This window comes from Podarcis cretensis, assembly GCF_951804945.1.
Source record: "Podarcis cretensis genome assembly, chromosome: 15".
NCBI classification, from domain to species: Eukaryota; Metazoa; Chordata; class Lepidosauria; order Squamata; family Lacertidae; genus Podarcis; species Podarcis cretensis.
Window position 1 is genome coordinate 12,600,324 of NC_137185.1, and position 12,939 is coordinate 12,613,262.

Here is a 12,939-nt window from a genome sequence, read left to right on the forward strand (position 1 = left end):
AGAGGGCTGAAGTGGGTGAGAGGCACAGGGAGCAGGGGGAAGCCGGGCTGCAGATATGTGTGAACTGTGCCGTGACAGCAAGGAGCACAAGAAGTAGCAGCAAAACGTGATGTGGGATTCCCTAGGATGCTATGGACTACCACCAGGGGGACCAAAGCTCCTCCTGCCCCCCCCCCCTTGGATTGTGCCAAGATTCAGTGTGCCAACACTTAGGCTTCTTCGTTTTGGAGGAGATACAAGGGGTGACCATGTAGTCTATATCCAGAGGATTGCATCTAAGGCTGATCCAACTCAGAATAGAAAACAAAGGGCATGAATAAATTGGGTCTATTAATTTCAGGCATTGCACTCTGCATACAACTTAGCTGGATAAAATGCCAAGCGTATTTCTTCTGCCACCCTGAAGCAAGCAGTCTTTCCTGCTAGTGTGATTGACTCCAAAGCTGGGGACTAACACAGGTATTGTAAACCAACAACGCTTGTACCTGCATTATATTTCAGGGTACTTTTGTTGTTATTTTTCTTATTCTTTTGACCAGGGAAACTGCGGGCTGGGCAATTGTATGCATGTGCTATGGCTCACAATAAACATCGATAGCAACCTGAGAGAGCACCTTCTCCTTAAAAAGAAAGAATTATTTACCATTCTAAGTATTAAGAACAACTAATGAAGGCTTTCTCTATGTTCTCTATTTTCATGGAGACATCTGCCAGAATAAATGGCAGGGTCTCTTTGGTACTAGCCCCCCATTATGTGAAACTCCACAGAAGGGATATAATCCTCCCCACCCCTTATCTTCATCACCAGCGGAAGTTCAGTCAGGCAGCAATTAATGCACAAAAACCGTTTGACCCATGCATATCTTTTCAGCTAAATGTTGCTAATTTCCTGTTTTATACAGACATACAAACACATACATTGCAGAAAGTTTCAGTGAGTCTTTCCTCTGAGCAAAACAATATAGCAATATAGAAAAGCTACAAAACATATTATCCACTCTTCAATATTAGGATGCAGGTAAAAAGAATAAGGGGACGCAGGTGGCGCTGTGGGTTAAAGCCTCAGCGCCTAGGACTTGCCGATCGAAAGGTCGGCGGTTCGAATCTCTGCGGCGGGGTGCGCTCCCGCTGCTCGGTCCCAGCGCCTGCCAACCTAGCAGTTCGAAAGCACCTCCGGGTGCAAGTAGATAAATAGGGACCGCTTACCAGCGGGAAGGTAAACGGCGTTTCCGTGTGCGGCTCTGGCTTGCCAGAGCAGCTTCGTCATGCTGGCCACGTGACCCGGAAGTGTCTCCGGACAGCGCTGGCCCCTGGCCTCTTAAGTGAGATGGGCGCACAACCCCAGAGTCTGTCAAGACTGGCCCGTACGGGCAGGGGTACCTTTACCTTTACCTAAAAAGAATAAGGGGACGCGGGTGGCGCTGTGGGTAAAACCTCAGCGCCTAGGACTTGCCGATCGTCAGGTCGGCGGTTCGAATCCCCGCGGTGGGGTGCGCTCCCGTTGCTCGGTCCCAGCGCCTGCCAACCTAGCAGTTCGAAAGCACCCCCGGGTGCAAGTAGATAAATAGGGACCGCTTACCAGCGGGAAGGTAAACAGCGTTTCCGTGTGCTGCGCTGACTCGCCAGATGCAGCTTGTCACGCTGGCCACATGACCCGGAAGTGTCTTCGGACAGCGCTGGCCCCTGGCCTCTTAAGTGAGATGGGCGCACAACCCCAGAGTCTGTCAAGACTGGCCCGTACGGGCAGGGGTACCTTTACCTTTACCTTATAAAGAATAAAAAATGGCGGCCACCTTCACAACTCATAACTCTCAAAGCCATAATGCCCAGAATTAGGTATTGCCATAGTAACCTCCGTCAGTAGAGCATGAGACTCTTAATCTCAGGGTCGTGGGTTCGAGTCCCATGTTGGGCAAAAGATTCCTGCATTGCAGGGGTTGGACTCTAGCACCCTCATGGTCCCTTCTATGATTCTACAATTTTAATCACAGGTGTTGTGTAAAAGGAAAACAGTTTTAGAGAGAACAACTTCTCATTCCCATTTCAGGACGATGTTTGCTGCAAAGTCCAAATGGGAGCACACACAACCTGAAGCATTTGAAGAGGTGAGCACTTGCTGCTTGTAATTACAGTATTTCTATCTACAAGGGACACCATTAACAGTTGGCCCGTCCACTTAAATAACTAACCTACATTGCTTCAATATCAGCACTCTACCCTAGGGATAAACAAAGTAAAGTGAAGGCAGCAAATACCCACGTAGAATCACATATTAAACTGACAGAAAACGGCACAGTGCGAAGCATTCCCTGTAAATGTGTACGAAGCATACAGGCAGTGGCTGGAAAAGATTCACATATAAATTAATACATTTAAGCTGAGCCTTAATATTCAAACACTGAAAAATGGCAACAGCAAGAAGTTAAAAACAGGTCAGCTAAATCCTGAAAGGCAAATGAGAACAACAGATTTAATTGAGGCAGAGATGCTGCGCATGTTTGATGCTTATCAAGAAGTTTCTAGCTGAGATCATGATCCAACACAAAAAAGGCAGGCCTAGGGACACCAGAATCTTAACCTGCCCCTGGAAATCCTGGTGACCACAGGGGCTGAGAATAAAGCCTGCTGCTATCTACTTTACCCGCTCATCTACAAAGCCCCATCTAGAGTTCTGTTTCTTGGTCGTGCTACAGTGCAAAAGGTTATGGAGAACTGGCTTTTACAGATGGCATTCCTTCTCTAAATATCATTATTATTTCCTTATCTAAATCATCCCCCAAACATTTATGTTCACACATAAGTAGGAAGAGCATTCCTCACCCTTCCCAGTTTACCTTGATTTTTCACTTCTGCAAATTCTTTGTTGTACTCCTCAAGCGTTTCTCTAAGTTTCTGGTTCTCTGTTTCAATATCGTGCATGCGCTGGACTTTCAGCTGGAGCTGCTGCCCCAGATCCAGAGCTGGTACAGGATCTGAACAATACAAAGATGAAGACAGATTGATCTCCATTTCCAGACAAGCAAGTTTATAATTCAAAGCAATACAATTAAAAGCTCCATTGCAATCGCTTGGCAAACATGTCTGTGTGCGTGCAAGCAAATATACACGCACATGCGAAAACACACAATTTATGTATTTGGCGTCAGGTCAAATCCTTTCCAACAAGTCAAGTTATCTTGGTCACATTTCTTCAGGAAATCCTAGATTTCCCAGCTGATTTCACATTTCTTTGGGGGGGGGTTCTAGATTTCTAAGCTTTGGGGAAGCTTCTAATTTCTCAGATCTAGATCTTTCCTTCCTTGAGGAAACAGGAGAACTGGCATGGTGTGTGAAGATAGGGAAGAATTAGGTTGCTCAAACATTCAAAACAAACACTGAAAAACCACACCAGGATTCCCCCACCAAGCATTTTGCCAGAAGACTCAGGCAAAAGGGTCTGATCAAGTGGGCGAGACGCTCCAGCCCTAGTTAGCTAGCACATCCAGGCAGCCTAATAATGTTCAAAGCATCCCTAGAAAGGCACCACAATACACCTGCCACGTATGGCTGGACAAGCACGTTTCACATAGACTGCTGGGCTGGTCGTGGAGCTTTGCCAGCCAGAGCAGAAGAATCCTGGAATCCAAAAAGGGTCTCATAAAATAGCGCTGCATACATTTCTGCGGTGGGCGCCAGCATCACTTGTGAAATGGCTACAAAGATTTAGTCTCCCGCTGAGGAATGTTAAACACACCAATCTCGGAGGATCAACAACAGTACATATTAGGGAGCTCGCTTAATTTGCAGCCGCCACAATCATTAATTTTACAGACCACCCTCAGTTGCTGGAAACGCATAATAAGCCTATTGTACCTCTCTTAACGCATTAAGTGCAAGCCTGGGCACTTTGCAACGTGTCAGTCCAGCACCAGAGTTTATAAAAGAACAGCACTGGGTTATGTTGAGGAAAGAGAGGCAGGGTGTGCTGCGTTGTGTTAACTCTGCTCAGAGAGGGCTTCCTGCCTTGCCACCTCCATAATGCAAGGGGAAAAACTGAGGCTGCTTATCACTTGCCCTCACAGCACATGCATACTTTATAAATACATCACTTTCTCATTTGTGGTTTTTAGGCCAGGGTGGTTGTTTTCTCTTCTTCATTATTAGCACTGTTAAAATATTCATCTCACATTAGGTCTTTTTTAAAAAAGTTATTTAACACAGGGAGGATTTGAGAGCAATTATAAAATTTAAGTTCAGTGGCAGTTCGGGGAGGTAAAGCCCCAACAGGACTGTCCAATTAAGTAGTGCACAAATTGCTGCCACGATTTCCTGCCCTCTGCTGGGGCTGGGCTGGGCTGAAGGGTGGAAGCACTTGAAACAACTAGTGCTCCTGCTGTCTCGCATCAGCCAGAGGCTTCGCCCGGGCCTCGTGGGCTGGAGCTAGAGCCTGGAGTGTAGCAGGTCCAGCTTCCATGGGTGGCGAACTGGAAACACTGGTGCCCGAAGAGGCAGCGATGGGAGGAGTCTGCGCACTCCAAGCAGGAGAAGAGCTTTGACCTGGCGTTGAACCGACAAGGCCAAGTCAAGGCTTTCACTCCAGCCTCACTCCACCCCTAAGGGGAGATGTAACCAGAAGGGTCAATGCTGACTCTTTGCCATGACCTCCACAGTGCTGTTGAGATTCAGCTGGCAGGCTCTGGTGGTGGGAGAAATAAGGGGGATGAACTGGGGGAATCCTGGGTTGGAGGGAGCGGGGAGTATCCTATCTGTACTGCAAATTCAGTCACTTTGGAAGAGGCAGCGAGGATGCCAGCTCTCCCCTCTGACCTTCCGATGGAGCTGGAAGCATCGGTAGAGGCTGGAGAGGGCTTTGACTGGCTAAGAGGGGAGGCTGAACAGAAGGTTCAGAGTGTGCACTAGTGTTCACACTATTCCCACAAGACAAATGAGTCTTGTGAACAAGCACATCCTGCCCCATCTTTGAAAGCTTGGTGGAAAGGGCGGGAAAACCTGTTGGGGCATCTTCATCACTTCTACGCCGTTACAAACTTCTTGCCCTGCTCCCTAACTTCTGAGCACTGGGTCTGCTGCTGAGGCTGCCTGAATAAGTATTGCTTTCATATTTCCAAGCAAGCGCCTCTGTCTGCATGTGCTGGGTGGGAGTAGAGCACTCTGACAAGGAATTCATGCTGGACCCATTCAAACTGTATTTCTACGTGTACACACATCTTTAACTACAAGTACTGGCTGAAATAGAAATAGCATATTTCGGAGTATATTGCAGGATGCTCCTGCAGCCAATCGGAAGCCGCGCCTTGGTTTCTGAACATTTCGGAAGTCGAAAGGACTTCCAGAACGCATTCTGTTCGAAAACCAAGATATGACTGCATTCTCTCAAAATTTTGCCCATCTCTTGTATTTCTTCTTCTTCTTCTTCTTCTATTATTATTATTATTATTATTATTATTATTATTATTATTACTATTAGTTTGCAGGAGCACATCCTTGGCAATGGGATCAGAATCCAAACTTCACACTTTCCCTCAGCCTCCAACTCAACCAGCTCCACTGACATCAGCCAGTTTCTGCTCAAGTGAGAATTTTGTTCCCAAGAGGTGAAGCCTATTAACACCCCATCTCTTAAAGAGGCACCTGGCAGCCGTGCCATGAGACACTCTTCTCCATCACCCCCTGAACTAACCCTAACCCTGAACTTTGCCAACCCTCTACCTCAGGGTCCTCCTCTAGCAGATCCTACCAGTCCTATCTGGCTTAAGTCACAAGGCCCAAGACAATTTTTAGGGCCCCAAGACTTGCAAATTAACAAGGCTTTTCTGGACTAAAATCTGCCAGGCATTTTGTATTAACTATTACTCACCCACCCCACCAACATCTACATTATAAAATGAATAATGACTAAACCTTTAGTCAATAAATTCCCAAATCCCTGGAAAACATTATATCGTAAATGAAAATGTTGGCACTCATAATTATTCATTAGGATATGTATATTTAATTTAGCTTTATTAAAGGTTAATGTCAAAGAAGCAAAACAGTTGCGGAATAAAGTATGAGCATAATGTTAAGCCTATCTCCTTGCATTAAACTCCAAAATTTGCTTAAGCCAAGATGAATGATTAAAATGTCAGCAGCTTTTGAATATTGTTTTGGGATATGCTAAAGAGGCCACACAGAACAGACTTCTCCACTTTAAATCGTATGGCTTCTATTAAAGAAAACTAATTTAATAATCACTGCTATAAAAACTCGGCCATGATTCTGCTACATGCCAGCCCAGCGACTGCTTCGCTTCAAACCTAAAACAAGTAACAAGCTTCAAAAGGTATGTATTTGGGAACTCAGAAAAATTCCCAAGGAGGGCCATTTTAAGTATTATTGTACAAACCTTGCAGTGGTATCTGTTAAGGAAAAATGATTTTAAAAAACAAAAATGATTTCACTAGAGCATATAAAAATGAAAACCTACTAAAAAACTACACTTTGGTTATTAACTCTCTTACAAGAAGAATGAGACACAAGGTTTGAAAATAGCTGTGAAGATAACTTAATCCCCCCCCCCCCCATATTCCACCCAGTGCCAGAAATTTGCACTTAATATCTCTCAACTGGGAACAAAAATATTCCAAGTTGCTGGGGAGCAGTGGGGAGCAGAATATCCCAACCAGATGTGAGGGTGTAATCATGTAAAATTATTTGGGGGACTGAGAAGAGAAACAATTGCTCCCTGTGTTGATACCTGGGTTCGAATCTCTATTCAGAGATGTGAATGTACTCTTTTTCTTTCTCCTCTAACATGGGCGGAACGTCAAGAAGTCTACCTCACAAGGCTGTTGGCAACTTTATAATTGCTGAACAAGACTGTGAACACTGGAAATGTTACTAAGAAATTATTGTGTTCCACAGAACATGGCTGAATGTAAATCTGCAGCTGCATCACTGGGACAATCATCACACACATTGAAAGATTTTGCCTTTAACGGTAAACAGAAAGACCCTGGTTAGCGGTAAGAATTTCTGTGCCTGAATACTCAGGTTCATCAAATAAAGTTTTAGAGCAGTGAAAGGTAAAGGTAAAGGACACTTGGACGGTTAAGTCCAGTCAAAGGCAACTATGAGGTTGCGGTGCTCATCTTGCTTTCAGGCCAAGGAAGCTAGCGTTTGCCCACAGATAGCTTTCTGGGTCATGTGGCCAGCATGACTAGACCGCTTCTGGTGCAATGGAACACCGTGACAGAAACCAGAGCGCATGGAAATGCCGTTCACCTTCCTGCCACAGCGGTACCTATTTATCTACTTGCACTGGCATGCTTTCAAACGGCTAGGTTGGCAGGAGCAGGGACAAAGAAATGGGAGCTCACTCCGTTGCGGGGATTTGAACCGCCGACCTTCCGATCAGCAAGCCCAAGAGGCTCAGTGGTTTAGACCACAGCGCCACCTGTTCCTAAACTCGGTAGCAAAGTAGACAGGTGAGCCCTGGAAACAAGCCACCATATCTGTATTTGAAGTGCTGCCTGGTCCAAGTCCAGTTTAAACCTAAGGATCCATCAAGAAGGGGAACTGGCAAGGTGGCCCATTAACACTTATCACCTGGGCAGCAGACAGAGTAGGCACTCAAGCCACCTGGTCCCAGTCTTCCCCAAGACAGTGATATCAATTTTATTTTGATTCACATTATTTGCATATTTGTAGATATAAATCTGTACATTAAAAGCTGCAAGCACAAATTTGTTCTCTTTCTGAGTGCTGCATATGTAGTTGCCCCACTACTGTGAGTGAGGATGACCTGGTCTTCTCCAATTCACTGGGAAGAGTCCCCAAAGAATCAACACTGCCCAGAAAGCAGAATTCCATTCCTAAGCCCTATGTGAGTGGGTAACAGGGATGCAGCATTAACTGGGCAACCTGCCAGTACAAGGAGTTCTGGGAGCTGCTCTGCTGCTGTTTTCACTCCATTTCTGAAAATTATGTTCTATGATGTTCTTCCTGTTTCCAGAGGGGTAGCCATGTTATTCTGCAAAAGCAGCAAAGAATCCTGAAGAACCTTAAAGACTGACTAAGAAACTAGTTATGGCATAAGCTTTCGCAGACATGAATTGATGATGATGATGATGTCCATCTGGCTGGGTTTCCCCAGCCACTCTGGGCGGCTTCCAACAAAATATTGAAAATACAACAAAACATCAAACATTAAAAACCTCCCTAAACAGGGCTGCCTTCAGGTGTCTTCTAAAGGTCAGATAGTTGTTTATTTCCTTGACATCTGATAGGAGGGCGTTCTACACGGCGGGTGCCACTACCGAGAAGGCCCTCTGCCTGAAGCATAACCGACAGTTGTAGATATATGCAGACATGGAGTTTGGGATGGAATTAAAAGTTATGAAGTCAGAAGGGAAGGGAATGCAACATGGACAGACTGTGACAATTCATTGAGGGCCGAACTGTATACAAACAAGTGACCCTTCACAACAAGCAGTGACAGGCAATAGAAAGGGTCCATGTTTTGTAACTTTTTCTTGTTGAACCATTAGGTTTACGCTATAAATGGTTCTAGCCACTACCTTCCACACATTCACACACCTGTGGTTTATTTATTTTGGTTTTATTTTATGTCTGTATTTGTTTGGCAGTGATCTATAATTGTATATGGTCTATATATTGCCATCAGATCCCATTTGATAACAATGTATTTTGCAGAATCCTATATAACCTTTTTTGGGGGGAATTAATAACAATTATTAAAACAAACAATTTGCCAATGCTGAGCTAACTAACACAGGCCGTAGGACAGAAAGTCACCATCTCACGCCAGACCCACATTAACAGAACCGAACTTCTCAATGGACTGCAACTCATTCTTTCTGCAGCTGTTTTTGAATCACTTTATTGATGGCTTTTATTGTTTGTTCTTTTTGTGTATTACTTTTTTATTGTATTTTATTATTCTTGTAAGTTGTCAAAACAATATATGAGGAAGCACAGGCTTCAATTTTATTTTATTTTAAAAAAATAAACATGCATGCATTTTTCTTTGTCCTTTAAGACTAGCATATGCCACTAACATTAACCTGGAAAATCCTGTTTTATTCTGAACTCAAGCCTTGTTCCTGAGAAAGAGAGAGGGTAGTGGACTAATAGAAAGGCAGATGCATTTTAGAAAAATGCTCTCCACCCATGGGACACACCCTTTATTCTCCAATGTAACTGTTTACAAAGGGAACATTGAGGCTGACCCTGTCCTTCTCCTCTTCCCTTCACCATTAGGTGAAAGGGCTCAATGCACCCCTTGTGAGCCTTGCTTCCACAATGACATCATGTGCCCACGTGGATTACTTTGCGCTGGGGCACTCTAGGCTAATGTAATCATATGATTACATAATTAACCCAGCTGTCTCATTAAAAAAATCAACTGGAATTCAGGGCATAATTAGTCATACAGCAATTAGCATGCTGATGAGCAAAAATGATGAAAATCCCTCTAGATGGGGAGTGTGTGGGGACCACCCATGCCATTTCCAAAAAGAAAGTAAAACCCATCATGGCTGAACAGGACTGGGAGCAAAAGAAAGACCAGATCTGGATCCAGACCTCCAGTGCAGGTTTTGCAGAATGCCAACCGTGCTTAAAAAGGAAGGGTGAGGGTGCACACACAACAGAATGCCCTATAATCACCAGCAGAGAAAGGTAGAGGAACGCAAGGGGTGGGTGTCATGAGCCAGAAAGGCTCTGTGTCATCCTAGCAGGGTTGGATCGAGAAGGCAGAACAAAACTGACTGACAAAGAGGTTGGTGGAGGTCAGTTTTTAGAGAGGTGTGGCAAGGGTCAGAGAAGCTCAATATGAAGAAGGCCGGTGAGCTGCACATAGAGATATAAAGCTGGGGAGGGAGGAGAGAGAGAGAGAGAGAGAGAGCAGAGAAAAATGTGGGTCTCTTTTGGCAATGGTGGAGAACTGGGGGCATTTCCCCTCCATAGGCCAGCAGAACATCCTCAAACACCTGCCCAGCCGTGGACCTCTCTCCCTGTGAAGGGGTGGATGGGCTTGATAGTGGTGTTTTTCTGCTGCAGAGTGAAAAATTACTTGCTCACCCCAAAGTTTTTAGATCTTGTTTAATTTCAATTTTACTTTTTAAAGTTTCTACTCCTTCTGTGTCTTACACTGATTTTTATTATTTTAATGGGTGGTTTTTAACAGTATTCTTGGTTTTTCCTTTCTTTTCAAGATTCCTGCTCTTTTGTTTGAATGCAAACTGCAATGAAGCCACTTTATTTTTTTACAGAAAGCAAGTATACAGGCACACACAAAATAAAGTCAAGACCCACAGCTGGCCTCAACCCGGCTGCCTGTTCACCTGTCCTCTCTGAGTGGGTGAAAACTCCTGCTTACTGTGCCCTCTTCCTCTTGGAGGTGGTGCAGATTTGAGGAAGGGCAAGTGAATGAGCATTTCACCCAGAGTTCTCTGAAATCTGAAGGTGTGCGGCTAACTGCAAGACTGCTCTAGTCTGTCTTTCAGAGCTCTGCACAACATGGGAGCTTTTCTGCAAAGAGCGTACATCTGATTTTGGAACAATGTCTGCATGCACACAGAGCATAGCATCCATGGTCCTCTCCTGGAAGACCACTGTGCCACCTTTGGCAAAGGGAGGGTTTCTCTACATGGAGGAGGTTTTGCAGTGGCGGAAAGGCATTCTGGAAAACGTGAACTCCAAACCACACCAGGAGTTAGAAAGGGCTCCCTGGACTCCACCAAAGGGACTGCCTCCTCTTTTGCTGAAAGAGAGAGCAACACAGTGGAAACGCAGGAGCAGAATTTGTTCAACAGGATCAGGAGGAACATCTAAGCCTCTCTTTGAAGAGACTTTGCATTAATGCATAGCTAATCTGTTTTTTCTTTTAAAAAAAGACATGACGTGTAAAATGTTCATCTGCACTAAAACAGAGGTCTCTGAACCAGAGCTTTGCAGCTGCTAGCAACCCCATAACCAGCAGTGTAATATCTGCACAGAACTGAAGCATGCCCTCTATGGGCACAACTTCAATGCAACAAGACTGGCTATCTTTATCCTGTTAAATTCCCATTTGCCACGCAGTAACTCATTCGTCTCCTGGTGGTGGAAGGGGATTGCAACAATGGGTTGGGGGGTGGGATGGGGGAAGAGAACCAGAATACTAAAACAAAAGGACTTCATTACAGGCCGGTAACACTGACAACAGCCAGACAGCCAGTTATGAAACACGAGCAGAACCACAGAGGCAATTAATTTTTTATACAGCTGGTAATGCACTTCCGAAGGTTTGGCTCTAAAAATAATTCATTCCTGACGCTTCAACTCCTTTTCGGAGCGGCTGTATCTGCTCTTCCAAAACCAGGTCTCCACGCAAAAGCGCTCGGTGATGGGTTTTCTTTCGAGAAAACGCCCACAGAGAACAACGGTTCAGTCGGGGGGGGGGTGGAGGAGAGAGAGGAGGAGATAGAAAAGCGAGCATCCTCCGGCAAGTCCTTTGAAAATGCACTGTTTGGTTTTAAAGGCCACTGCACACCATCAGCAGTGCCACAAAGCAAAGGGGAGTTCTTAAGTGTCCCTTTATTTTGCCCCCAGGATGTTCTGAGCAATGTTCACAGCACAGAGAGGCCTCAAGAACACACTTGCCACCCTCCCTCTCTCTCGTTTATGCCAGAGCAGAGCAATGCCTCAACTGGTGTGGATCAAAGCAGCACCTTTTTCTCAAGGCCAGTGCAGAGCAGAGGGCAGAATGCTAGCCTTGGACCCGAAGACACCCAGCTGCCTTCAGAGCAGTTACAATTCCTTGGCTTCACCCAACCTTGCAGGATTCATTGGGAGGAGAGAACGAGAAGAACAATGAAGCAACTTGCATGCCAAAAGGAAGCAAGAACAAATTGTCATAGCAAGTCCTTGCATATCCATCCACAAATGAAATTGCATCTCAGACCAAATAAGAATAATTACACTGTGGCTTCTGAATATTCAAACGCCTTCCGGTATAATTAATTCATTAATTATTCCCCAGAAAAATTAATAAACCCACATCACCTAGGGCTTTCTCGCAAGGAAGCTGTACCCCGCCTCCTGACGCAGCCAGCCCGGTGACAGAAGAGTGATGGCCCTAAGGCCCAAGATCCCCCAGGAATTCTTAGGAAGCGCAATAGAGAGCATGCTTTCAAACGCTGGCTGCACCAGGCTCTCCTCTAAATCAACCCAAGCTTCCTTTAATATGCTGATTTTTATTGTAAAATGAGACTCACCCTAGAGACTAAATGTTTGCAAAATAGTCCGTCCTCTCTCTTGCTAACAGGGAGGGTTGTTCTGGGCTGGGATCATGGTGCATGAAGACAGGGGTTCAGTATTTTTATCCTTGCACCATTTTCCCAGTTAAAAAAACCCAAGCTACCCCCATTATTTGTTTTATTTCCCCAGAGGCACCTCCCCCCGGCAAAGACATTATGAAAACTTGTATTCCCATACATACACCACAATTTATAACAGTATATTATCTACAAAACATGTTTTTTTATTACGTGATCCACAAGTTAGCATTCTTACAGATCTGGAGTAACAGAGTTTGGGCTGCAAGGGCAGCCAGAACTGCTAGAGTTAGTGAATGTTATAAATGAATCCAAACGAAGATTTGTTTTCTGGAAATAATGACAAGCCAAGAGCTGCTGTCTAAACAGCAAGTGTTTTCAAAAGTGGGGGTGCGGCTACTCTTTAAACTAGTAAGTCACTCATCCAGGGTATTGGTAGGTACTTTAAACCACCGAGGGCACAAATCTGCAAAGATAAAAATGCACATGCTAATTTATATGCATACATTCCTTTGGGCTAATTTGAGACAGTGGGTGGCTTGGGTCTCCCCTGCCACTGTTCTTTGCTTACAGGCAGCTGAGCACTCTGCAGTTTTTGTTTTTTTATTTAAATATTCTT

At 44.8% G+C, this 12,939-nt stretch overlaps 1 protein-coding gene across 8 annotated transcripts in view; it reads right to left on the minus strand.

Moving 5' to 3' along the window:
• The window catches only part of CUX1 (cut like homeobox 1), a 266,339-nt gene that overhangs the window by 117,724 nt on the left and 135,676 nt on the right, over positions 1–12,939 (minus strand). For all 8 annotated transcript variants that reach the window (XM_079955383.1, XM_079955381.1, XM_079955379.1 and 5 more), the window contains exon 5: positions 2,835–2,972. In XM_079955383.1, coding sequence (XP_079811509.1) covers positions 2,835–2,972 — 138 coding nt within the window. The remainder of the gene's footprint in view (positions 1–2,834; positions 2,973–12,939) is intronic.